The sequence below is a fragment of the Zophobas morio genome, unplaced genomic scaffold, assembly GCF_036711695.1.
Source record: "Zophobas morio isolate AGI-343-1 ecotype UQ-CSIRO unplaced genomic scaffold, CSIRO_AGI_Zmor_V1 ptg000024l, whole genome shotgun sequence".
Lineage (NCBI taxonomy): Eukaryota > Metazoa > Arthropoda > Insecta > Coleoptera > Tenebrionidae > Zophobas > Zophobas morio.
Genome location: NW_026972129.1, coordinates 489330 through 517090, shown reverse-complemented (window position 1 = coordinate 517090; position 27761 = coordinate 489330). Strand labels below are relative to the sequence as shown.

The window sequence follows — 27761 nt, the reverse complement described above, 5'->3', positions numbered from 1 at the left end:
TCTTTTGCATCCTACCTTTTTCAAAACACTGGGTGAATATTTTCTTTTTTTCGGAGTATGTGATATTGTCGTGAGAGTATCACAATGGCGTTTGCGTCTTTGTGAATTTACGCTACCATCATACTCAGATTCCGGAATAGTTCCGACTAAAAAAATAAAAATTTTATAATTTTTTTGTTCACTTTTACTGGAATACCCATCACCATTAGTATTAATCACAGCTTGACTACTGTCCTTAAAAATAGTGGGAATTGCGTATTTATGAAGGTTCGTTTGTGCGGTGCTCGTAAAGTAATTTTTACTGAAATGATGTTCACAAATGTAAGCTTTTTTACAATTAACAACAATTTTTTCTGTGCAGGAGGCATTAATGGTATCTATCCACTTTTGTTTTTGAACTGGAGATTTAGGAAAAATAAAAAAATGTTTATTTTTGTTCTTGTTGATTCCTGTTGCGTATACTGACGGACAATTTGGAACTTTGCATCGATATTTATTAATAATTTTCATTTCCGTTGTATCTGAAGCAAGTAAAACTATATTAATATGACTTAAAAATAGCAGATATAATAGCCACCAAACTTACTACTGAAAACCTTTTGAAAAAATTATAATTTGGCGTTTGAATTTGAATGACGTTAAAGGAGATATTTGTTGACAGTAAACACGATCTATTACGAAATTTACACGAGTATAAGCGAATGAGTGTTTGCTCCAGCCGCTCGCGCAGCGCTAGTGTCGCTTCCTAGACTATACGATTAAATGGCAATGAACTGTCTTCCTATTTGTTTAATGGTCTGTGGGCTGTATTGAGCAGAGCGTGAGCAGAGCGACACAGCGCCACTTGAAGACGCCATATTACTACACTTCTGGTGCGACCGTCCGCGTGGCTACCAGCGCGTCCATGTTACGTTCGTCGAATATTCTTTTGCAATGTACTACAATCTAATATACGCTGATGATTTACCGTCCCCGGAAGCGTTGCGCATTAAGATCGTAGAAGAGAGCGACGCGCGCAAGAACTGCGCACGCGGCGGAAGCAGCACATCTGGCGCCATGATCACCAACAAAAATGGCGGTTGGCGGGACAACAAAAATGGCGGTTGGAGGGACAACAAAAATAGCGGTTGGCGGGAAAACAAAGAGAGAGCGGAAGCCGGCGAAAGTCCCAAAGGAAGACGGAACAACGGGGGCTCCAAACTTCGCTGTTTCAAATGCGGGCGACTATGGCACAAGGCATCAGAGTGCCGGAGCAAGAAAAAGAGCGCGAAACACGCAAGGAATGTATGTTTGCGAGTGAGTGAGCGCGAAGAAACCGCCAACTGAAGCTCGGACTGGAGCCTGGACAGTGGGGCCTCAGCACATTTGTGCAATGATGGGGGCCAATTCACGAAGATCGATCGATCGAAAATAGGTACTTTGAACCTCGCGAACGAATCGTCAACCGCGACATTGGGTGTTGGTACGGTGCAGTTCGCGGCTCGCGTGTTAGGCGACACGGCAAGCGTTTCGTTGAGTGAGACTCTGCATGTGCCCGATCTGAGGACCAATCTGATGTCCGTGAGCAAAATCACGGACCCCGGACTCGAGGTTAATTTTCGGCGCGACGAAGCGGTGGTAGTGGATCCAGACGGTAACGTGCTGTTGTGTGCGGACTGAATAGGAGACCTATAGTGGACACAAGCATGATGCGCGCTCGGCTTGTGGTGAGGACAAAATTCCGCTCGGACTGTTGCACAAGCGTTCGGGACACGCGAACGCGAGGGACCTCGTCGAGGCCATACGAAATAATCGAGTGAGCGGCGTCCAGCTGAAGGATTGTGCGGAGGCGGTTCAGTGCGACATCTGCATCCAGGGGAAGTTGTCTAGGTCCCCCTTCCCAAAGTGCTCTAACCGGCGCACAGAGCAGCTACTGGGTCTGGTGCACACCGACGTCTGCGGGCCGATGAGGACGCCATCTCTCGGAGGCGCGAAGTACTTCGTAGAGTTCATCGACGACAAGTCTAGATGGTGCGAGACTCGATTCCTGAAATCGAAAGACGAGATGTTCCAGGCCACGACGGAGTACTTAGCTCTCGTAGAGAACCAGACGGGGAAAACCGTCAAGTGCTTGCAGTCGGACAACGGTGGCGAGTACACAAGCCGCGACTTCGACCGGTACCTCAAGGCGCGAGGAATTACGAGGAGGCTGACGGTGCCGTACAATCCGGAGCAAAACGGCACCGCAGAACGGAAGAACCGCACGCTCCTAGACACGGCCAGGTGTCTCTTGATTGACGCCGGGTTACCGGACTCGTTCTGGGCGGAGGCGGTTAACACCGCCAATTACCTACGAAATCGCTTGCCCACCAGACGCCGGGACGGTGGAACACCGAACGAGGCATGGACCGGCAAGAAACCCGACATCTTCAACTTTCGAGTCTTCTGCAGCTAGACAGGCGACCGGGAAAGGGGAAGTTTGACCCCCGAGGAAAAGAAGGCGTTTTCTTGGGTTATGCCAACGAAGGCATACCAAATCTGGTCACCAGTAAAAAGGACCGTACTAATAAGCCGCGACGTCGTGTTCGTAGAGGACGACAAGGAACGGCGTCATGTCGACAATCCCGCCCAAACCCAACACAGCAGAGACTTCGCAGGAGGTTCGGCGTTCGGTCGAGATCGTGCACCCTCCTCCAGCTGGTGGAGCGCCGCCGGTGACGGTCAACGACCATCGCAGTGCCATCGAGGTCGAGGTCGAGGTCCATCGCCTCGCCGACATCCCAGACGGCGTCTACACCGACGGTGAATCGAACGATAGGTCGGAGCGGGACGCGACGACTACTGAAGAAGACGACGAGCGCGACATCGTCGACGACGACAACGATGCGGATCGTGTGAGGGCTCCAGGTCGCCCGAGAATTGTAAGAACAGGTCGACGTGGCCGACCCAGGAAGCAATTTCAGACGGTGCCGAATCCCGGTGCCAACATCGTCGACGCCATCGAGCAAAGCTTTATATCCGAGGTCGCAATGAAAAAGGCGCTGAGCGGTCCCGATGCAGACGAATGGCGACGGGCCATAGTGGCTGAGCTAACGTCCATCATCAAGAACGACAGTTTCGCTTTGGTGGAGCGTCCACAGCGAGACAAGGTGGTGGGGAGTCGCATCGTCCTCAGAAACAAGTACAAATCGGATGGAACCTTTGAGAGGAGGAAGGCTAGATTAGTCGCCCAGGGCTTCAGCCAGCAACCAGGTATACACTTTACCGAGACATTTGCTCCTGTTGCTCGTTTCAGCTCCATTAGGCTGATGGCTTCCCTTGCCACCCGCCACGACATGGCAATTAAGCAGTTTGATGTCGAAACTGCGTACCTGAACGGCGAGCTGAACGAGGAAGTGTTCATGGAACCGCCGAAGGAGGGCCCTTGGCAGCATTATCGACAACGAGACCGACAGCTCGACTGTAGCGAAGGCCACCGGTCTGCTCCAGGAGTTGCGCAAAGGCGATAGAGTTTGTTCGCTCAAGAAATCTCTCTACGGCCTACGACAGGCCGGCAGGAGCTGGTACACAAAGTTGGATTCGACTCTGAGAGAGCTCGGCGCAATCACGACGGCCTCAGACCTGTGTTTCTTTCGCCTAGATTTAGGGCGGGACGTGGTGTTAATCGCTATCTATGTGGACGACATATTGATCGCGTCCCGCAACCGAAAGAAGATCGTCAAAATAGGAAGAGAGTTGGCCCAACGATTCGAAATTAAGGCCCTGGGAGATGTAAAGCACTGTTTGGGCGTGGAGTTTCAGAGAGAGGACGGCCGGGTAACGATGCATCAGCGAGGGTACATAAAGGACGTAATTTCGCGATTCGGCATGTCTGACTGCAAGCCGATCGACCCAGGGACGAAGTTAGAGAAAAACATCGACCAGAGTCAGGAGGATCTCGCGCTCCCGTGCCGCGAGCTCATGGGGGCGCTCATTTACTTATTCTCGACTACGAGGCCCGACATCGCCTTCGCTGTGAGTCGTCTGGGGCAGTTTAACAACTGCTATGGCCCAGAGCACTGGAGGGCAGCCAAAAGAGTTCTGCGATACCTGAAGGGGACGATGAACGTGGGGCTCGCATTCGGAGCGGACGACGGACCGATCAGAGCATTCGCCGACGCCGACTGGGGAGCGAGCACTGAGGACCGGAGATCGTACACCGGTTATGTATTCCTTTTGAACGGCGGGCCTTTGTCGTGGGAAGCGAAGAAGCAGCGGACGGTGGCATTATCCACAACGGAGGCGGAATACATGGCCCTGTCGGAGTGCGTCAAGGAGGGTCTGTACTTGCAGAGGTTTCTCCGGGAGCTGGGGTTTGACGACCTAGCTAACTTAGTCATTCATTGCGACAACCGAAGTTACCTGAAGCTTGCTGAGAATCCCACCTTCCACGGGAGAAGCAAGCACATAGACATCCGTCATCATTTCGTCCGCGATGTTCTCAAGAACGAACAAGTCAGTGTCAGTTATGTGCCCACAAACGATCAAGGTGCAGACTTCTTAACTAAAGGACTGTCAAACAGTAGCGGCTCGTGGTCTTTTCGTTAGGTGAGGCAACAATTTCGTTTCAAAATCAGCAGGCATTAATTAACATGTTGGCAATTACTTCTGTTAAACGACAGATTGTTTATTCGTTTTTATGAAAACAATACATTAGCTCTGAGTCAGTATCTCTATATGGGTACACTTCTCGAATAAAATACATTTAACTGCTTCACACAAACCAACGAGAAGGTCTAAAGACTGCAGAATTTGTTTTATTAGCATTAAATATTAATTCATATGATCTAGGGCTGATTTAAATACAGCCTGTTATTGAAAGATTCGTACAAAATAAAATCGGCAATTGGTCTCGAAGTATAGACGCTAAAAGTTAAGAAAAGTTCAGGTAAAAGTGTTCTCCTTTTAGAGATAAAAATTATTAAAATTTATCTCCAAATTCGTTGTACGCCTTTGATAAAAAGATCATCTTTCGTTTCTATAGCAACATTTAGTCTTCACAAAAGTTTTATTGTTACAGTTGCTAGGATTTAGTAAAATAAATTAATTTTACCTATTTATCCTTCAGTAGCGTCTAAAAAGGTTGGATAAGGGTTAATTTTCCCCTTATAATTTTGATAACACAAAATAAGTTTTTCCAACTTCTTAGACTTCGCGAAGAACTGTCCATTTTGTTGTACGTACCTTTCAATAACACCCTGTATACTTATTAATCAATTAATTAATAAAGTTCTGCTCAAATCTGCATGAGAGGTTCTAAATCTTTGACATACAATTGTTCGTCGTAAGGAAACCGTGCTTAAATATTTAAACTTTATAAGAAATTCTGGAGATTATAGATTCTTATGTTGCTATCAGCATAGCAAAACTGACATTTTTATTGTCCTACTGTTTCCAAGTTAACTTAAAAGTTTTAATACATAACCTTGGCAATGCACATGCAGTGAACACCTTTATGTTGCATTCAGCATCCCTGTTCAGCATTGTGCAGTTTCACCGTGAGATAAAAAAAATTCGATCTGATTGGCTTACGGGAGGTAGGCGTTGGTGCCTCCGCTGGCGCTTTGATAAAGCACTGATGACTATTGTCTTTCTCAAAAACATATTAGCACCACTGACTAATCATACTGAAGACATCCGTCTATCTGAGGCATGCCTCCGTCTGAAGCTGGCCTACACGGCGATGATCAGCGCTTATTCCTGTCGAAAGCGCGAACTTCAAAATACGTTACCAAGACGCGTTTTAATAAATCACAGTGTTCCCTAAAAGTTATTTGCTGTATCTTTAAAATATATTTGAAGTCAACAGATATTAAAACAAAAATTAATAGTCAATTTTTCCAGGGGAGGCACTGCCTCCCCTGCCTCCCCTGACGAGCCGCCACTGCTGTCAAAGCTGAAGCATGTGTGGTGCGCGAAGTCGTGCGGACTTGACGTTGTTAACTAGTGGACATTTTTACACGACCGTCGCCTCGAGGGGAAGTGTTGGAGCGACACCTAGTGTCGGCCATGCGAGGCTTGATCGTGCAGCAAACCTTACTAACACGATTTGCAAGAACAATTGGAATTCATAAGTACCAATATTGCAATTCAGTCTAGTTTTAACAAAATTGAGGGTTTATTTGAAAGGAATTGATGCACCAATAAGTACAAAACTAACAAAAAAAAATAATTCTATTGTGGTGCGTAACCCAGATTACAACAATTTCAGGGACATAGCTTTTAATGCATTTACTTGTGATGCATTGTGTGAAAAATATTCGGATTTGATTAACACTTTCTCTAGTACACCGGTAATAAGTTGTGATGTGGAAAGATGTTTTCCATGTTTAAAGATGTTTTAACCGCAAAAATAAATTATTTTAGATAAGATCATTTAGAACAGTATGTGGTGATACATTTTAATACAGCTAGAAACTCTCAAAATAACAAGAATTCTTCAGAAGTTGGCGCATAACTTTATTTTGTGTATAATGATTAAATTATTTTTTATTATTTATTTATTTTTATATTTATTTGTTACATCAGTTTGCAAACACGCGAGTATCAGGTCCCGCCACTGCACTCGATGTAGCTGACCGCATCGAGTGGTCGACTCTGCTGCTCGCGGAGAGTGCCACACAATACCTGGGCGATTGCGTTTGGTAGATAAGTGTCAGCTGTCAGGACAGTGCTTATGAGACTCGTTTTTTAATATACTATTACGCCATTTTACGACGTTTCACAGATGGAGGAGCTATATCAGCAATCTTAAAGTAGCAATCTCTTCAACATCAGAATATATCTTTGAAAAATAATGATGTTCATTTAAAATTCTTTTTAAAGTGAATAGAAGTGAAAGAATTCTGTCGTTACAGTAAGTTATGTTGGATAATTTATTTTGAACTATAGAAAAAACTGTATCGGTATAAGAAAAAATTAATTGAAGGTATGAAGCAAAAACACAAATTCAAAGTCAGTTAAATTTTTTTTTAAACCATTAGATTCCCTGATCGAAATATTATCCCAGTCGTCTACATTCTCAATTATAAAATTAAAAACATTAATCAAAGTTCAGTTATCGAATAAAGTTTTATACTGACCGCTTCATCAGGCAACTGTAAAACAAAAGATTTTATTAAAAGAAAATTTTGAGCATGAAACAACGCTGCTTCCAACCAAGTGCCCCATCTTGTTATAATTGGTTGAGGAAGCAAGGGTAAAGCAGGGCAATGTTGTTTGTATACCGTTCCCCTAGATGGAGCTTTGAACAACATTTTTTTGCAGCTGCTTATTAAATTATTTACGTCTGGAAACTCTTCCCGAATGAATTTACAAATTCTGTGAATTGCATGTGCAAAACACGTTAGATACAAGACATTTGGAACAGCTTCCTTGAGAAGTTGTCCTACTTTTAACATTGTGGCAGCAGCATCGGGAACAAAAAGTAATATTTTTGAAACGTCTGCGTTGATAATGTTTACCACAGCTTGTTTTACGATTTGGGCAATTTCTTCAGCGTTGACACTAGAGCGAAATTGTATTGAACACATCTACTTTTAATGTCTATTGTTTCATCTGCGCGAACCCAAATGTAATTATCAGATAATTTGTTTTTTATTTTACAAATCGTTTTGTGAGTGCTTTTTTCGACGTAATATTTTCTTAAGGTGGACGCATCGGACAAATTACCACCCGTATATTTTTTCATAAATTGTTTCAAAACAGGGGGTTAACTTTTTGTAATGGTATATTTGCCGAATTAAACGCTTCACATAACTCCCCAAAAAACTGTGTATTTGATGTTTCTGCCACGCTGTTTGAGTGCTTTTTGGTCTTTATATGTCTTCGAACACATTGTTTGGTTCGCATTTTGAAGCTTTGAGAACAGAAATTGCAAACTACTCTACCTTTCCCTATAAATGTAAACGTGTTACCAAAATCTTTAATAAGGTGTTCCATTATTTGCACTAAAATTTAGCTTCTAAAAATTTACAAATAAATTCGAACAATTCTAATATCTAAATAAAAAAGTAATTTTCTAAAAGTCAGTAAGCAATCACAACTATATCCACCGCTTATGATAAAACTAATAAAAAAACAAATTTTAAAAATGTAAATCACAACTCAACTATTTTCTTCAACAGTTGTAAATACTCTCCAACCCTTTAACAATTTTAAAAATTAAAAACGTTAAAATTACAAATAATAAACGTAAAGAAAAAATAAAAATTCTCAACCAATGAAAATCAAAACCAAACGTATTCTTGAAAATTATAAAAGACGTTTCTAGCTAATACGACCTGCCAAATGACCACTCTGCACGTGGACGTAAACACTGAGGGCTTTATACAAGTACTCCTAATAAACATGGACCATCGGGGTATCGGGTAGCAGCTCCCGACCGTCCGACACGTTTACGCCAAGGCATCCTCTCTCGCGCGCGCCACTGTTACGTACTTGGTAGATAGTTGTCAGGACTTTAGTTATTACGAATTTTCATTTGATATGAAAAAGTATTTATTAATTATTCTGGTGTTGCTCTTTTCTGTAACAATAGTATTCAAGAATTTTCGCATAATCATTATTTTCCTTACTTCCTTACCCATATTTCAATAGAATAATATAAATAATTACCTTATAATTTTACAATATAAAAGGAGCAGAAAAATAGAAATTAATTTATTGAATCCTTGAATCGAATCAGAAATCCGACTCTGCAGCGTTTGAGATACACATTGACGGCAGGGCGTCGTGCCCAGCTTAAAGCAAGAAAACGCGTATATGCAGCAACGTGCGTTTTGAATTCCTTACTCTCAATCCCGTAAATAGAAAACCGAACGTATGTCGTTACTTACAATCAAGAGGGTGGACCAGGGTGGACTAGCCCATCCTCATACGAACCGTATAACGGCGAGATCTGACGCACTTTTTTGCAACTGAAATTTCTCAACGCAAAGTTAAGGGTGAGCTAAAGCAAATTTTTCCTTGGGAGGCAATAAAATTCAGTCATGACCAGTGCTTTGACGTGCCACTGTATTTAAAGAACCGGTCGGCTTAGCACCCAGCTGGATCCACCAACACTCACTGCACTATAATAAAACCGACCAGAATTGTTCAGAGGTCTGTTTGCAAAAATGAATTAGAATAATTAAAATATTACTTTGCAAGTGGCTAATTATGCTATTGGAGGCAAAGTAATAGCAATTCCTCAAAATTAAATAATAATTAATATAAGTACCTATTACATTTATTGTTATCAAAGTACGTCTTTCAGCAGCTATTCTATTACTGCTGTTCCCATTTAGGAATACATATTTTGAAAACACTACTATAATGCATTTTCGTTTTTTTTCTCTCTCTCTCTCTCTCTTTGTGCGTGTAAGATGTAAACAGAATTCAAATTTAAATAAAATTTTGTTAGTTTGTCTATCATTTTCATACAAAAGACTTTGTCGTAATATATTTTGTAGATTTTGATCGCTTTTGTAGTCCATATGCCAAAAATACAATATTCTCTCTTAGTAGGTAATATGTAACTGACCCTTGATTTGAAAGTAATAATTATGTTTTTATTTAAAATGGTTTTCCTTTTTTTATCTAATGTATAAATAGTTATTAATTTGTCAAATATGACGTTGTGACTTGCAGATTAAAGGGTGGACACTCCCATAAAATTTTATTGTCGGATTATGAGGACTTTAAAAGGACGGGGTCTATCGGCTACCTGAAGTTTTGTTGACCACAAATTTTAAATATTCTGCTTCTTTTTACTCAATTATTTATTAAGATATTTTATTTCTGTAAAGTACAATGGATTTTTTAATACAATTTCTACTAATGTACCTTTTTGAAAATTTAAAATTTATCCATAAATAGCGAAAACAAGATAATCTCATATTCACACAATTTTAACGCGTTGTAGTTTTTTTTTGGCAACTGTTGCGAGCGAGGCAACTAGCCAATTTATTCGAGATGAGATGAAATATAAGTGGGATGAAAATCCTACCTGGTAGATGAGTTGTTCTTGGAGAAGGGGATGAGACTCGGGGTGGTTGTCTTGCGTCTTCTGCTGGCGCCAGGGGGTTTCACCTCGTGTCTTTTTCTACCCGTCCCTTATTTCACGCGCACGTTAAAACGTCAAAGGGTCGTACTCGTACTCTTAAACCGCGCACCGCTCTCTCTCTTATGCCACCGATAGATGGCGCTAACATAACCGCCCACCAAATTTTCTGGGAAAATTTTAGGAAAATGAGAATAAATTCTAGGGAATGTTGAATGATAACCAGATCCATAAAGAATTGATAACAGATCCCAAAGATAATAACTACTCAAAAAACGAAAATAAAGGGAAATTCTGAAAAGAAAGGGGAAAAAATAAAGAAGAAAAAGAAAAGAGGGGGAGACTTCACTGAAGAGGTAAAGTCACGAGTTTGTTAACGGGACGAATATATTGTCCTGAAGCAGTCTTAACTCTCACGACTCGGACAACTCCGTCGGGTCCAGGCAGGACTGTTTCAACAGGACCAATAGGCCATGATAATGGATGAGTATTGATTCCACACATGAAGACGACGTCACCTTCTTGAATGTTAGGTGCACTACGGTGCCATTTGCGCCTTTGCGTTTGTGTATGCAGGTATTCTTGTGTCCAACGACGCCAAAACTGTTGGAAAAGTTGACGAAGACGCTGCCAATGGCATTTAAAAGTTATGTTTCCTAGTATATCGGGTTCGGGAGGAGAAAGTAACGGTGATCCTATAAGGAAATGTCGGCGACTCAAATAATCAATGTTTTCCATGGGGTCGAAAGAAACTGAACACAAGGGTCGGCTGTTCAATGTGGCTTCTATACGAGCGAATAAAGTTGTATATTCCTCGAAGGTGTGTGCTGTATCTTTGATAAGTCGCTTCAGGAGGTTTTTAGCGGATTTTATTCCAGCCTCCCAGATTCCGCCGAAGTTGGATGCAGTGGGAGGGTTGAAATTCCAGTTTATTTGTTTGGCCGACAAGAAGGAGAAAATTTGATCCTTATGTTCATGTAAAAATCTGGTTATTTCCTTTAAATGGTTTGCTACTCCAATATAGTTTCGTCCACAATCGGAATAAATGGTTTGAGGAAGGCCACGTCGTGATACAAATCGATCAAAGGCAGCTAAAAAGGCAGAAGTAGAAAGCTCAGTGACAAATTCGAGGTGGGTGGCTTTGGTGCTCATGCAAACAAATTAGCATAAATACCCTTTATAGATTCGTGCGCTACGGCGTTTACTTTCTTTCACAAGAAAAGGTCCGCCGAAATCGGTGCCAACTTGTAAAAATGCTCTTACCAGTTGAGTTCTATATGCAGGAAGATCTGCCATGATAGGCTGAGCCGGAGTTGCCTTGAATCTATGGCAAGTTAAACATCTATGTATTCGCTGACGTAATAAAGAACGAAGGGAAACTATCCAAAATTTTTGGGAGATAAGAGCTTGTACGGTTAAAGGCCCAGAATGTAAAGAGTACAGGTGATAGAAATCGCAAATAAGAGCAGACAAATGTGAGTGTTTGGGAAGTAGAAGTGGATGTTTTTGTTCAAATCGAAGATAAGAATGACGTAGACGTCCGCCCACCCTGAGGAGCCCAGCTGTATCCAGGAATGGTGACAATTTTGATAAAGCTGTGGGTATAGATATGTTATTCTTGAGTTTCTCAATGATGTCAGCATAGTAATGTCGCTGAACGATGAAAACGCAGGATATTAATGCTTCTCGCAGTTCATTCAAGGAAAGAGCTCCAATTTTGCGTTGCTTATGGTATCGAGCATTATTGATAAATCGTCGTACATACCCAAAAACTCTTTGAAGCCGAACAAGTGAGGAGAATTTACAAAAAACGTCTTCCGTGGTGCGCACATTAAGAACAATCTTGCTCTTGCGTTTCTCAGGAATATCGCTATCAAGGATAGATGTTCTTTGACGGGGCCACTTGTTAGGCGGTTGTGATAAGAATTCTGGTCCATAAATCCAAGAAGGAAAAGTAGATAATTGTTGAGGAGTCATTCCCCGGGAAGCGGCGTCTGCGCAGTTCTCTTTAGAGCTTATGTAATACCAGCTTTCAGGATTGGTAAGCTCAATTATTTTAACTACTCGATTAGCTACAATAGTATATTAAGTATTAAGAACGGTAAGGGGTGTTTACTGGTCGAAGGCAAATTGGAGACGTCGCTTCGCTCCGTCTCCAATTTGTCTGAGACCAGTAAACCCCCTTAACGTTCGTGATGCTTATACTATTTTTTGTACGACCATCAAAAGATTTGCATCTTTTTATCAAATTCATAAATTGAAAGAATTTATATCAAACATCAACAAGGTCGTTTTTTAATTTAAAATTTGTTACTATGGTTTCGATTAGTATAAACAACAATTTTAAAGATCAGTTTCCATTTTGACCGCTGTCGATTTAGATTTGATCTGGCTTGATTTCGAGTTCATTTTCTTTCTGCGACTATTAATGAGTGATTTATTTGCTTAAAATATCAGTCATGAGTGATTCCGAAAGCGAAAATGTTGAAGTCGAACACGCATGGAATTTAAAATAAAAAAAATCTTGAATGCATGATTACTTACCGTTCAGCTGAACAGTAAGTAATTACTTACCGTTCGCCTCTTAGTTGTTAGTCGTACCAACCCGTAAACTGAACTTACTGCTATGGAAACCTATACGGTAAATGATCGAAAAAGCGATGGTCGTACAAAAAGGGTTTTAAAATATGAGGCATAGTTTGTAGCCAGGCTAAGACGATTTGAGCATCAGTGTATAGTAGAGTTTCTTCTATCTTGAAAGTAGAAAGAGATTTTCGAACGGAGACAAATAACTTCGCTAACAGCAGTGCTCCTGAGAGTTCAAGGCGAGGAATGCTTAGCGGTGTGAGGGGTGCAACTTTGCTCTTTGCTTTGAGCAGTATGGTGTAATTTGAGCTGCCACGTAAGAAACAGAGCTAAATACACGCGGCGAACCCCTTTTGGAAAGCATCGCAGAAGCCTATTAATCGGAGTTACTGATAATTATTTGGGAATTTTCTTGGAATCTTGATTTGTTGGAGAAGGTGGATTTCTGCAACAAATGACTCCCATTGATGTCGGAGAATTGGATTCAGCGGTTCGTCCCAATCACACTGAAGGAGCCATAATTGTTGTAAGAAATGTTTAGCCCAAAAAACCACGGGCGTCAACCACCCGAGGGGATAAAAAATCTGAGAGATATAAGAGAATATAGTTCTTTTCGTGGAACGACCTTGAAATTGATGAGTATGGTATGTGAAATTGTCCGAATTTGGTTCCCACATGAGCCCCAGAATTTTAAATGCAGATCTTCTGTCGAAAATAAGATGGGATTTTCAAGATACTGTGCAGGCAGAGAATTCAGTGATTCAGGAAGGTTGCTGCACCATTTTCTTAGTTCGAATCCACCTTTAGCCAAAAGGTTAATCAGTTCTGTTTTAAGCTTTTCCGCTTCTTTCACTGAAGCAGCTCCATTCACAATATCGTCCACATAACTGTGCGCAATCAATGCATTTGAGGCGAGAGGATATTGTGCTCCTTCATCAGTGACTAATTGATGAAGAACTCTCTGTGCGAGATATGCGGATGAGGTTAGTCCATAAGTAACGGTATTGAGTTCATACTCTTGGACAGGAAAGTTGGGTTTTGATCTCCAAAAGATATGCTGGAACTGTCGATCTTGAGGTACTAGCAGGATTTGCCGGTACATCATGCGGATATCAGCGCAAATGGCAACTTCGTGAACTCGAAAAGATATCAAAACATCGGACAAATCATTTTGCAGTTTAGGGCCGGGTAGTAAGCGTTCGTTTAATGAGTTTCCTTTGGAATCGAGAGCTGATCCATTGAAAACGACTCTTATTTTGGTAGAAGAATTCGTTTGCTTGAAAACACAATGGTGAGGCAAAATGTAGGACGATGGCTTTGTAATGACATTCATGTGGCGTAGATCTTCATATTCAGTAAGGAAGGCTTGATACGACTCTTCGGTTTCGGGTTGTTTATGTAAACGCTTTTCCAAGTTAAAGAAGCTCTTCATGACAATGTGTCTATTTACACGAAGGGAAGTACATCCTTTTTTGAAGGGTAAAGACACAGAATATCTACCAGAAGCATCACGAGAGTGGGTTTGAAGAAAGTGTTCTTCACAAAATACGTCATCAGGATTAACAGGTTTTGAAATCTCAATTTCTTCTTGCTCCCAGAATTGTCGTAATAAAGAATTCAGTGAAGGGTTCACGACGAGCAACGAAACTGAAGAGGTAATAGGGTGTTCTGTTGAGGTGTTTCCCATTATTATCCATCCAAAAAGTGTTCGAATCGCAGAAGGATTCCCGGAAATGATATGTGGTGAATTAGATGATAAAATATATGGGTAAATATCTGCACCGATAAGAAAATCTATTTTTGAAGGTTGATCAAAGGAAGAATCGGCAAGGTCGATTTCCATAAATTTTTGACGAATAGAAGTTGGTAGAGGAAGTGTAGGCAATTTATTGGCGATGGACGTTAACACCACAGCATTGACCTTGAGACTTTCAGATGAGTATTTGGAACGTAAAGTGCAGTTCACTATTCCTTGGGTTTTTGTGTATGATCCTGATATACCACTCACCTCGATATTTTTTGCTTGCGATCGCGTAAGGCCCAATCTGTTCACTGTTCTTAAAGTTATCGCGGAGATTTGTGATCCAGGATCAGAAAAAGATTCCAGCTTCATCTTGAATAAAAAGCTGTACTGTTCCTAATAAGACATGATGGGGAAGCAGGTTGTTCGTAGTTCGACAGGATAGTGTTAAAGTAGTACTATTCGGTGTAATTTTCTTTGTACTGTCCTTCTCTGCATTCAAGAGTGTGTGATGTTTGCCATTGCAGTGTTTACACGTATTTGTAGAAGCACAAGAGGTTAGGAAATGGTTACCCAGGCAGTTGAAACATCGTTTGAGAGATTTTATCGTATCATATTTTTGTTGGATACCTTGGGCGAGAAATTCTTCACAACGTGATAGTAAATGACTCCTTTGGCATAATGGACACGTCGGTGCAGATGGTAGTCCCTTTCGAGAGCTTTCAGGGCTATTATTTGCCGTCGTTTTAGTAAGGTAAGAGTTGGAGCGCTTGGATGGTAGAGATTTTAAACGCGATTTGCTCGTGTTGGAGGTTTCACCAGCGCCGACAACTTCAAATGTCTTGCATTGTTCTGTTACGAAGTCGATTAATTCTTTATACGTGGGAATGCTGTTAGTCTGTATTTTGGCGTCAAAGGCTTTACGAATATTCGTATCAAGGTTTTCAGAAACCATTTGGAACAAGAGAAAGTCAGCAAGATCGGGAATATTCGGAGCTCTAAAAGCGTTTATGGAGTTTGAGTGAATGTTGAGAAAGTGTTGCAGGCCGTTGCGGGTGTTCAAAGATGAACCAGTAAAAATTTTAATTTGGGAAAGATAATGAATGGCGAGTCTTCTTTTGTTTTGGTAACGATTTTGTAGAGCTGCGAAGGCAAGATCGTAATTTTCGGGAGTGACTTCGAGCGCCGAAATGACTGCTAATGCGTCGGAATGAAGCAGTGATCGCAAATAAACAAATTTCTCCGCCGATGAAAGCGTTGCGTTTTTGTGAATAATTGAAGTAAACAAAGAAATAAAATTCTTCCAATCTTCGATCTTTCCGCTGAACTTTGGAATGGCAATATTAGGTAGAGAGGATTTGCTAGCCGTGGACGTGTTTGGGGCTGAATTGGTATCGCTCGAGGCTGGCATACTTCGAATCAGATCCATGTATTTTCCACGAACTTCGTAGATGATATTATCACATGCTTTTTGAACGTTTAGAACCTCCAATTTATCTGCAGCAATTTTTATTTGCGAATTGCGGTCGATTATTTGATCTTGAATTCCCTCAAATCTTGCCTCCAATTCCACTAATTTATCAATTCGAGGTCGAAACAAGCGAACATTTTCTGAGGTTAGGGTTCGAGAAGAATCCAGAACGTTCTTCATTATTATTTCTTCGGGTGTGGGCATTTTGTAAACAAATCACACGATTGAATTGTAAACAAACCAATAAGCAACGAGGAGACAAAAAGCGGTTTGCGATAAGGATGCTGGAGTGAAGAAAAACTTCGACTGTCGCCGGGTACGATAAAGAGAGCAAAAACTACCAGAAATGAATGATTTAAACAACATGTATTGCGAAGTGGGCTGTATTCAGAGGAATTGTCCGGGTTCGTAGGACCAATATGTTGCGAGCGAGGCAACTAGCCAACTTATTCGAAATGAGATGAAGAAATATAAGTGGGATGAAAATCCTACCTGGTGGATGAGTTGTTCTTGGAGAAGAGGATGAGACTCGGGGTGGTTGTCTTGCGTCTTCTGCTGGCGCCAGCGGGTTTCACCTCGTGTCTTTTTCTACGCGTCCCTTATTTCACACGCACGTTAAAACGTCAAAGGGTCGTACTCGTACTCTTAAACCGCGCACCGCTCTCTCTCTTATGCCACCGATAGATGGCGCTAACAACAACAAAATTTAAAAAGACGGAAAAGCAGTCTGGGTAGAGTTTTTTACGCTCATTTCGATCGAACGTATACTTTTAGCAAAAACTTGGGCAGAAGTTTATATGTATTTCCCTATGCTGAAATTATGCTTTAGCTCACCCTTAAGTTCCAGACCAGTCGATAAAATTTATATATTCACAACTTTACATCGCTGGAAATTTTACACGGATCTCCGACCCTTCTGTCTGGTCATCCACTCTCGAAGGACATATTTATGACATTAATTTTCTTACCTGCCTTTCTGTATTATGGAAGTATCTATGAAATATACGTCGTGTTGTAATTCAATCACAGATCAAAAGATGACCTCACAGGAAACAAACACGATTTTACTATAAAGATACATCTAATTAAATAATTGAATTAATAACTTCAAGTATTTAACAGACCCTATTTTGAGACGTGAAAACTGCGTAAAATAGAGACTAGAAAAGTTTCCACTTTCATACTTCAAGTACTTCAAGAGGATTTAAAATACTGAGTGAAGTACTTGAGGTAAAGTACTAGACAAAATCAAGTACTAAACTCAAGTACATTTTAGAAATACTCCAAGTACTTTTACTTGAAGTACTGAACAGCTCTGAACGAGAGTAATGCCAACATAACTGTGTTTTTGCGCGGGCATAACAGGCACTGGCCTCTGCCCGAACGCATTTCTAATGATAATAAGTAATATCAATACATAAATAATAATATTAAATAAATAAATGGTCGGTAGTTACGCTGGACTTTTGGGGATGGGGTGAGATTAGAGAATAATAGCAGACTAATTTGTATGCTGTAATTCTAGAATCTCGAAAGTTGTTCTGTTAATCTAATCAATGCATATCATTACTTGGTCTTAGTACCCGTAATGATAGAAGTCTTGCCTGAATGCCGGTCATTTCCGGGTCAGTGGTGGGTCTTAATATTAATAATAAAAATAATTGTCAAAATTCAAAAAGCTGTTTTGTTAGGAACCTGTCATATTGTTCGTAAGTTTCTCGAACAGTCTGATCATGTCAGTCAGATTAGATTAACACCAGTAGGTCAGAGTAGTGTAGCTCACTTTCCAAGTGATGCGCGGATAAATGATCGGTAGTTACGCTAGACTTTTGGGAATGGGGTGAGATTAGAGAATAATAGCAGACTAATTTGTATGCTGTAATTCTAGAATCTCGAAAATTGTTTTGTTAATCTAATCAATGCATATCATTACTTGGTCTTAGTACCCGTAATGATAGAAGTCTCGCCTGAATGCCGGTCATTTCCGGGTCAGTGGTGGGTCTTAATAACAATGATGATATTTTCGGAGATCTAGGCGTGGTATTTGATAAAAAACTTACTTTTCGTTACCACATTGATGAATGTGACCTTCGACGTATAAAACACTAAGGGTAGGTTTATAGAAAAGCGAATTAAATATTTAGTCGTCGATTAATTTAACACAGGATTAAAATATTAAAATGTGAAATATGAGCCCGTGATTGGTTAAAACATGGATGTTGCCTAGCGACGGACCTCAATTAAAAGTTAATCGCGAATTAACTTTAATTTCGCGTTTTATAAACCACAGGTCTAGGTCTTGTTGTACGTAATGAAAAATACATTAATATAATAGCCTTATCACCTTAATAATTGTGTTCAAAAGACTAATGGAAACGACATGCAAATATTGTTTGAGGACAATAGAAAATATACAGACAGGCTTTGTAAAATGTACATTTTACGCTAATATGTGTAGTTACTGTCCCAGAGGCCAACCTAACTGTGATGTTTTACAGTTCGCACAACTTCCTAAATTAAAAAGTAGATAGTATATCTTTGCAATTAAATTATTGGGGCAGTTGAAAGAATCATATATTGATTCCCCTGTTTTGTTGCCGAGAAATTTTATTAAAGCGCCTTCCTTTAACAGAAAAATTACAAATTGTGACATATTTTATCTTCAAAAAGCCAGAACAAACATTCTGCAAACGTCTGCCATAAACCAAATTTCTGTCAATAACAATGTGGATATTTTTGCACTAAATAGAAGAAACATTTTATTATAGCAATCATATAATGGTTATTTACTTATCATAGCTACAGTACTTAAATTAACTTATAATAACTTGTCCTATCTGGAAGTAAAATAATCTATAGCTCTTACCAAAGTTAAATATTTACAGCTTTTTCTTTTCCCTCTGATGATCTATAATTGTTTTTTTACTTCCTGAGCGTAAGCAAAGGAAGTATTGTAATCGAGTCCATCGACCGACTCCCACTTTTACGTTTTCTCGACCTTTCATGGGCCCTAGAGTAATAATCTAAATAATAATAATCTCCGAAAGAAAATTGGGAATATCATGTAAATGGTAAAACGCTAACCAAAATTTGTCTAATCATCCCCACCACTAATGCGATGACGTCAGTTCAAAATTGTACATGGTAAAGCGGTTTTAAATTGTATAATATAACATAGTCCTACACATGTATTTTATGACTCCGAAACGTCCAGAGTTTTGGAAAAAAAATCAAAATTATGAAACAATATTTTGCAATTTAATTTTAAAGCTTCAAAACCGAATGCTTTGAAATCTTGCAGATGGTTTACAGTTATGACAAGCACGAGAAATTTTTAGTCAACATATATTTGGTTATCTTCTCCAAAAAACTGATGACGTCAGCTCAAAAGTTTGTCGAATAAATCCTATCTAAAATGTACAAAATATGATGAGTCTGTACTTGTGATTTATCATTCTATTCATATTTTTTGGATTTGCATATACTGGGCGACTCAAAAAAATTAATGAATACGTGAATGTATTTTATTGATTTAATTAAGAACTACGAAACCGAATGCTTTGAAATCTTGAAGGTGTTTTAAAATTATCGTAAGCATGGTATATTTTTGATCAAAATGTATTTGCTCATCCTCCCTAAAAAATTTATGACCTCATCTCAAAATTTTGTCGTATAAATCCTATCTAAAATTGCAAAATATGATCAGTCTATACTTGTAATTTATCATTGCATTAATATTTTTTTGATTTGCTTACACAAGGTTACTCAAAAAAAATGAATCAATCAACTTATTTTATTGAATAACTCAATTTTTGAAATCGTGCAGACGTGTTAAAGTTATTGTAAGCCTGGTAAATTGTGAATTAAAACATATATGTTTGTTCCCCTCAAAAACTTGTGACGTCATCTCAAAATTTGCCGAATAAATTCTACCCAAGATGTGCAAAATATATTGAGTTTTTACTTGTGATTTATTATTGTATTCGAATTTTTTAGTTTTTGATTAAAAATTACATTGCACCAAGCCAAGTTGATGGACGTGTGATTGTTTCTTCTTTCAGTAGTAGTACGCTGTGACTACTTTTTTTGTGCTGTGACTAGTATTATCCATGTCGATACCGTCGGCAAAAATTTTCTCGAAAATGTGAAGAATAAGCACGTCTTTATATAATAACGATAAAATAATGATTATAGTATTCAGAACATTTTGTTTGATTGTGGTTTAATTAATAATTTTAGTCCTGTATTTTGAGAAAAGAAACTCATTCAAATCAAACTAATTTCTACGTGACATTCTTTCGATCTATAAATATAAAGAAACACTTTAGGGTCAGATTGCTATTACCGAGTGTTGAAGGGTTTTTAGAGATGGATTATTTTAAGCTTAACATGGTGAGTCATCAAAAACTGACAGCGGATTGTCAGTCATTAGCGTAATATGCACACTTCAGAAGAGGGTGGTTTTAAATCGCAAACAATAACACGCGGAAAATAAACTTAAGTGAACTGGTCAACACGCTAGCACTAATGCGGATGAATCTATTAGGCACTAATTTAAACAGGTATACATATGTACCCATCTCAGGTAGAAAAGTTCACTATGACAGAGAAACGATGAGGGACGACTCTAAAGGTGCGCTGGATGTTTCATTGTACTTCAGGAGCGAGGGGAGTTCTGTCGAAACAATTTTCGACCATTTTTTTTTTACCTGTTGAACAACGTACGTTATTAATATTAAAAGTTATCAATTTCCATTCGCAGTGAATATTTTGATTAAAACCACACGTCACATTGACCACTCAGTGTATACATTCGCTGAAATATACGCTTTGACTGTAATATACGTACTCGTGTCATTATAATCATTTCCCATTACTGTAAATCATTTTTTTATTTGATGTTAATTCTCGTAACTTATTACCGTGCAGGACATTATTACTTCATAAAATCATCATTTTATTTATGTGACGAAATAGGTATACTTTCCCCAGTTTTAATTCGGTTTTTTGATGTATAAAAGTTAACTTGCATAACAACAGATTACTACTGTCGGTGATGGGAAGAAGGATTTAAGCATTGTACTGTGTAATGGTATCGGTACGGTTAAGTCCTTATTTCGACTGTCCCACCCTGGCAGTGGTAATCTATTATTAAGGAAGTTAACTTTTAGACAATGGAGTACTATCATAAAACCGAATCAGATACTGTATATTTAATTTAATTTAATTGATTTACGTTACGGGATACCCCCTATATACAAATAAAGTATTTATTCAATGAGTGCTAAGAAATTATTACATTTAAATATAAATAATATAAATAAGTATTAATTAAAAAAAAAAAATAAAAATAATAATATAATATTAAACAGCTTAGAAGTCTTCAGTTGGTTTTTGAAACGATTTCTTGATGTCCCAAACAATTCCACTTCATCATTATATGTATATATTTGCCAATCTTGTTAATCTATCAATAGGAGAAAAAAACCATAATTTGTTTTATGAAAATCCACCTTAAATACGGGATGGTTACAAGTAAATCTTGAAGGAGAACGTAACTTGAACTTTTCCAAAAGTGAGGAACAATCTATTTCACCTGAAATCAAATTATGTAAAAATATTAGATCAATTTTCGTTCTTCTAAGTTCCAACGAGTCCAACTTCAATACTTTCCTAAGTTCTTGATAATTATATTGATAACCCTGACTTAGATGAAAAGATACGCAAAAATTTATTTTGCACACCCTCCAACGTTTTAACATTTATTTGGTAAAAAGGAGACCAAACGGTACAGTTATATTCTAAAATGGAACGAACCAAAGATATATATGCCAATTTAAACGTATCAATTGGAAACTCTTTTAGATGTCTATTAATAAGCCCAAGGATTTTATAAGATTTGCATGAAACGAGTTGAACATGTTCAGTAAAAGTTTTTGGTCCATCATCACACCAAGATCTTTTATCTTCGAAACTCGTGACACTTTGTGATCAAATAACGAATACTGATAATCAACTGCAGTTGTATTTCTAGAAAAAGATATAATGAATCACTTATTTGTATTAACCTCCATTAAATTAGTCTCACACCATACACCGACCTTTTCAATATCCTCTTGAAGAAGTACAGTCTTCGTAAGACCTTATAACTTTATATATTTTGAAGTCGTCCGCAAATAAAAGTATATTAGAATTCCGTACTACTTGATTAATATCATCTATAAAAAGTAAAAATAACAAAGGACCACAATGTGACCCTTGTGGAACACCCCAAGGAGCAAGGATCTGTTTGGATATAAAATTACCGAATTTAATATACTGAATGCGATCCCTGACAAAATTACCGATCCACCTAATCAACCTGCTATCCAAATTCATTTTCTCCAGTTTATATCTCAAGATATTGTGATTGACTCTGTCAAATGCTTTGGACAGGTCACCATAAAAGGAGTCAATTTGAGAATCATTTTCAAAAGAGTTTATTATAAAATCTTGACATTCTAATAAATTTGTTAAAGTCGACCGCCCTTCAATAAATCCATGTTGAAATGATGACAACGATTGTTTAGCAATATATCTAAGCTGCTGAGTAATTAAGAAATCTAATAATTTAGCCAAAGCTGATTGAATGCACACCCCCCGATAATTAGTAACCTCAGAACGATCCCCTGATTTGTATATGGGTGTAACATAACTATTCTTCCAATAAGAAGGGGAAACCCCTGAAGATAGAGACAAATTGAAGATGTATTGAATGGGTTTACTTAATGAGTACACACATTGTTTTATGAAATAAGCTGGTATGCCATCAGATCCACAATTAAAGGAACTTTTAAGATCCACAATAGCACTAAATACTTCACCTAATAAGAAAAGATGACTATTAAATTCTCTCAAATTTTGGATTATGATTCTGGCTGTATACAGATGAAAAAAACAACATAGTAGCTCCACTATTACTTGTTACATCATTGTATTTCATAGTAATTGGTAGATTAAAATCTTTTTCCATTAATAAATTTCCAAAAAGCTGAAGAATTGCAATGCATTTCATTATTTATTTTGCTTATGTATAACACTGCTTAGTCAATATTTTGCACTGTGACCTTAAATTGGAAAATGCGTTATAATCTGCAAACTGACCATCCTGTTTGAACTTTTTAAGACTTTGCTTTTTTGCTATAATTATGTTTTTTAATTCAGGCGAAAACCATGTAGGAAAAGTAGAACTTCTATATCTTTTTACTGCTATGAATTCATTAATAATGGCATATACAGTTTCCGACAAAAACTTTCAAACATCACTTTTCTGTCATGTCAAAAATTTTAATGTAGTCTATGCTTTATTGTCATTATTTCGGACAGCTGGAATGTCAAACTTTCAAAATACCTAAACATCTAAAGGTTGCTTTACACTATCTGACGACTGAATGACATTGACGTCTGAAATTTTTTGGCGGCAACTGTAGATATTGGTAAAATAAATGTATGCAGTGGTCGACGTCTTTTTGATCAAATAACTCTTCCCAATTTATTTCTAGGAAAGGGATACTAATTGCAGAATAATTTGCTAGAGAAGTTGTTAGCTTGATACATGTTCATAAAAGAGAAACATTCAGCTATCGGGATCGCTTTATAATTAGGATGACATGCTACCCTTAAAGAATCATCAACAAAATCCCATGTAGCTTCCGGGAGATTGAAGTCACCACATATGATGAACTGGGAATTTAAGTTTTTCTGATACACATTACTTAAGGTTAAACAAAAATCTTTGTAAACAAGAATATCAGAAGCTGGAGAAATCTATGTAGCACCAATAATGAAATTATTTCCAAAACCGTCAACCTATGTTTAACCAAAATCAATTCATAAAGATTGGAATGAGATAATAATAAGGAACAGTTAAAATTATTTCTGACACCCACCAGGACACCACCACCTCTTTTTTTACCAGTTACTTCAACATTTCTATCGTCTCTAAATAAAATATACTCATTTGAACAAATTTCCGAATCTGATACATGTGTAGATAACCATGTTTCTATTAATATAAATATGTCATATATGGAAGTAGTTAAATTAGTATTGAATTCTTTTAACTTTAGTTTTCATCCCACCAACATTGTGAAAATAATAAGTAATTATTTAGTTTTTTTGTTAGATTTTGAAATAATCTTAGGTTCCCCACGAATGTACATTATGGCTAAATTTTGTTCCCCATTACTTTATCTAGTTTGTAATTCTTGGCGAACCATTTTATATTTTTCTCTTTGCAGGCTGGTTTGGTCATAGTTTAATTTAATATCATATTACACCTTTTTTCTATTTTTTAAAACTTCCATTGGTTCATTAGCATCTTTAAATATTAGTTTTAATGGTCTGGGTTTGGAGTTCTGCTTGGCTGTACCCAATCTTATTGATTTAAATTCATATAATGACAAATTCATGCAGTTTAATATATTTGAAATAGATTCCTTATCTTTATTTATCCTGCTGTTTAAATCATCACTTTCAAATTCAGAAAGATTATACACCATAACATTTTTAGAACGGTGTAACCGATCATTTATCTCAGCAAAGATCTCCTCCTCGCTCGTTATCTTATTGCTAGTGTTTACTTTAATATTAGATTTTAATTAATTAATTTGGGTTTGTAAATTGTTAACCAGTTCTACCAATTGAGGAATAAAGGGTATAGCGCCGTCACATTTTTTACAATAGAATCGCATTCTTCGATTTTTGAGTTCAAATGCCCCTATTTCACTTTCTGTTAATTCAGCGCACTTTATTATTAACATTGATTTTAATCTGATTCAGTTTTCCAATACCTAACGAATAATGAATCTTGTTTAGTGTAAGAAAAATGCTTAAATGAAACAATTTAATCAAAATTGCACGGTTTGTTTGTGGTTAATAATTATCATTAACTAAATATGTTTTTCTTTAAATATTTAGTATTCATTTCTGTAGCAAACAAAAATTCAAATTATTGAGGGAGCGATCGATTTAAAATGCTGACACTATTAAAGTTAAAAAAATAGAAAGCTCATACATAACCAGCTAAATCAATGTTTAACAAAAACTTCTCGCTTCAGTTTCATGAAACTGTCAGTTGTTAAATGTCTCACATTTTCTGGCTTTTCACGTAGCTTTAAACGAAAATTGCTTTATTGGCCTTGAATATCGACATTATTGCATAATTCAAAATACTACTTATTCGTATGAAACATTTTCATATTTAAACTGGGAACTGAAAAATTACCTACATTTGTCAAGTCTTAAATTTTGAAGTTATGCCTTAATTTTTGTTATAAATAATACCATTCCTCTCCTACACAGTCACGACCATGAATCGAATTTACTTTTTTAGAATAAAACTGCTGTGGCATTTTTTTACTGGCTTTTTGTAGGTATTGCAGCACCGAACGTTGTGGAACCAAAACACATAGATACTTCCTTTTACTTTGACCTCAAATTTGTTCTCCCTTTCACTGTTATATTGATAGTGATCATAATTTGTGGGATGATTGCTGTATTGTGCCTAAGACGTCGTAAGTACCTTATCACAATTATAAATATTGCTATATTTAAAATACTTCATACCATTTAAGAATTTGTTTTCACGTCAAATGAAAATAAGTAAAGTTTGTAATTCTATAGAAATATTCTTGACTATTTTTTTCTATTTTTTGGCGAAAACAAAAGTTATATTGTAATTATATATTTACAGTTTGATATCTATACAATTATTGCTGGAATTGTTTATTTTTTACAATACTTATAAGCTTTCTACACGTTTTTGTACCTTCTTCGAAAGAAACTTAACAAGACAGACGTATTTTACTACTGTTTTTTTAAGAATTTCTAAAACTAATATGAAGGATGAATTACGTATTACACATTTGGTGTTAATTTAGCTCTTTAAAGTTAATAAAACGACATTAATATTTCCGATTTGACATAGTTTACCATTATTATCACTTGTCGTACAATTTCATAAGTATAATAAATAATGGGTGTTCACAAATGTGTACCCATCAAGATTCAAGTGTCAAAAATATTCTGAGCAACTTCTGCGTCTTTTAAAAAAGCTTTGCAAAATTTAGAAATACATAACTGTATTACTGATTCCCCATTCACCAGACCACAGAACATACATCTAATTTTAAAATTGTTTCGAAAACGACTTTAATCACTGCATTTTACGTATAAACCAAGGAGGTTTAAGTATGTGTAGAGAGAGTAGAATACTCACTGTTTTATATCACACATATACAGATCCTAGATTAATATAGATCGGACATACAGGCTGATTTTGCGAAGTCACCTTTATTGACATTGGAGTCCTCAACCGCCAAAGGCAGGCGCTAAATTTAAATAGTCGATGCCAATAAAAACTATAATTGTAATTCGTGTGACTTGAATTAAAGTGAAGGTGAAACAGTAAGCACGTAAGCAGCTTGTAATAATCTGGTAAATCTAGCGTCAATTTGTCGAAAGTAAAACTCGTCGTAAAAATATTATGACATTTCTTCTAGTTAATTTTATTCCTAGTTAGAAACAAACACTGTTGCCAACATAAATCTAGGAGTCCTCAACCGTCATTTGATTTAAACTATGACGCTTCTCTATGTTCTCTGTAAAAATCGTCTCTTCTGTTTGTATGGTGTTCGTACACATTCATGAATGAAAGGACAAGCGGTTGAGCTAGTCAGTGGAGTAACTAGATTTTACTGCTGTCTATTAGTTTTATGATTTATTACATTTGTTATTGTTCTAGATTTTAGTGGATATCTGCAATGGCCAGGCCAGATACGCGAACGTGTGGGAAGTGTATTAACCACAAATTTTGTTTTAGAAACCAATATTTTTTGTTTTTCTTGAAATTGTATGAAACTGAAACTCGTCAGCCACTGTACTGCGATGGAATAAACCTCTCGCACGTCACTCCTCTCATCCGGGAGATGTTGGTCACATTTTTATAGTATGGAAGGTGATGCTTTTGGTGATGCTTTTTGGGGGTACCTCTTTTTTTTTGAGGGACCCCCCGCCTGTCCGTCCGAAGGCTTTAAGGCTTCGTTGATTTTCCATCCCCCCTACGGCTCCTCTTTCGTTCGTCTTTCATTCTCTCCTTCTTACATTCATCCCCATGCATGCAACTTAACAAGTTCTTACTTACTGGTTCTACTCGTCTTCTCCTCCGTCATGGTTTCCTTCCGCAAATTCCTGTTCCTCTTCCGTTTCTTCATCTGATCTCCTTCTGCCCCCTATCAACTCGTCTTCCATTACAATCTCCCTTGCCCATAGATTGAAATTTGCGATCTCTTTTTCTTTAGACTCCTTGGTAGGTAACCTGAAAAGGAAGCGTTCCACCTAACTCTTGCTGCCGTCTTCTAAATTTTGCCCTGGCTCTCCTTTGTTCTTCTCCTTGGAATTCCTCCATTAGATGGTAAGCCTGTTCTCCTGCTCCACATCTGCATTCCCAAGTACCTTCTCTGAAGTTGAACCTTCAGAAATAACCTTTGAATGGGCCATCTCCCGTGAGTAGGCACACTTCCCGGGGGCTCCATCTTCTGAGGCCAACGTCGACGTGGTGAATCAGTCTCTCGGTGTGGCGCCCCGTGACTTCCGTCGTCCACGCTTCGTGCCATTTCGCTATGGCTACCCTATGTGCCTCCCGCTTTAGCATTCTCCCACTGACTGAAGCCTGCACCTGCGGGTGATTTTCAGGTTCTTCTCTGGTTCTCCTCGCTGTCCGGTACGCTTCGGCCACTCCAGGGTTCACCACCGTTAACCACCAAAATTGGACCTTGGCGCCCCCATCTTCGATCCGCTGCAAATCTTTCGAGATTCCATCCGCCGTTCCTCATTTTCTTCTCGTCACCATATCTAGTGCAACT

The 27761-nt window shown here is 38.1% G+C and overlaps 1 protein-coding gene across 7 annotated transcripts in view; it reads left to right on the top strand.

The window, feature by feature from the left end:
- The window catches only part of Dscam2 (Down syndrome cell adhesion molecule 2), a 956598-nt gene that overhangs the window by 617857 nt on the left and 310980 nt on the right, over positions 1 to 27761 (top strand). For 5 of the 7 annotated variants that reach the window (XM_064064644.1, XM_064064647.1, XM_064064641.1 and 2 more), the window contains one exon: positions 25272 to 25412. The exons of the other annotated variants lie outside the window; for them this stretch is intronic. In XM_064064644.1, the coding sequence (XP_063920714.1) occupies positions 25272 to 25412 (141 nt within the window). The remainder of the gene's footprint in view (positions 1 to 25271; positions 25413 to 27761) is intronic. 7 annotated transcript variants of the gene reach the window in all.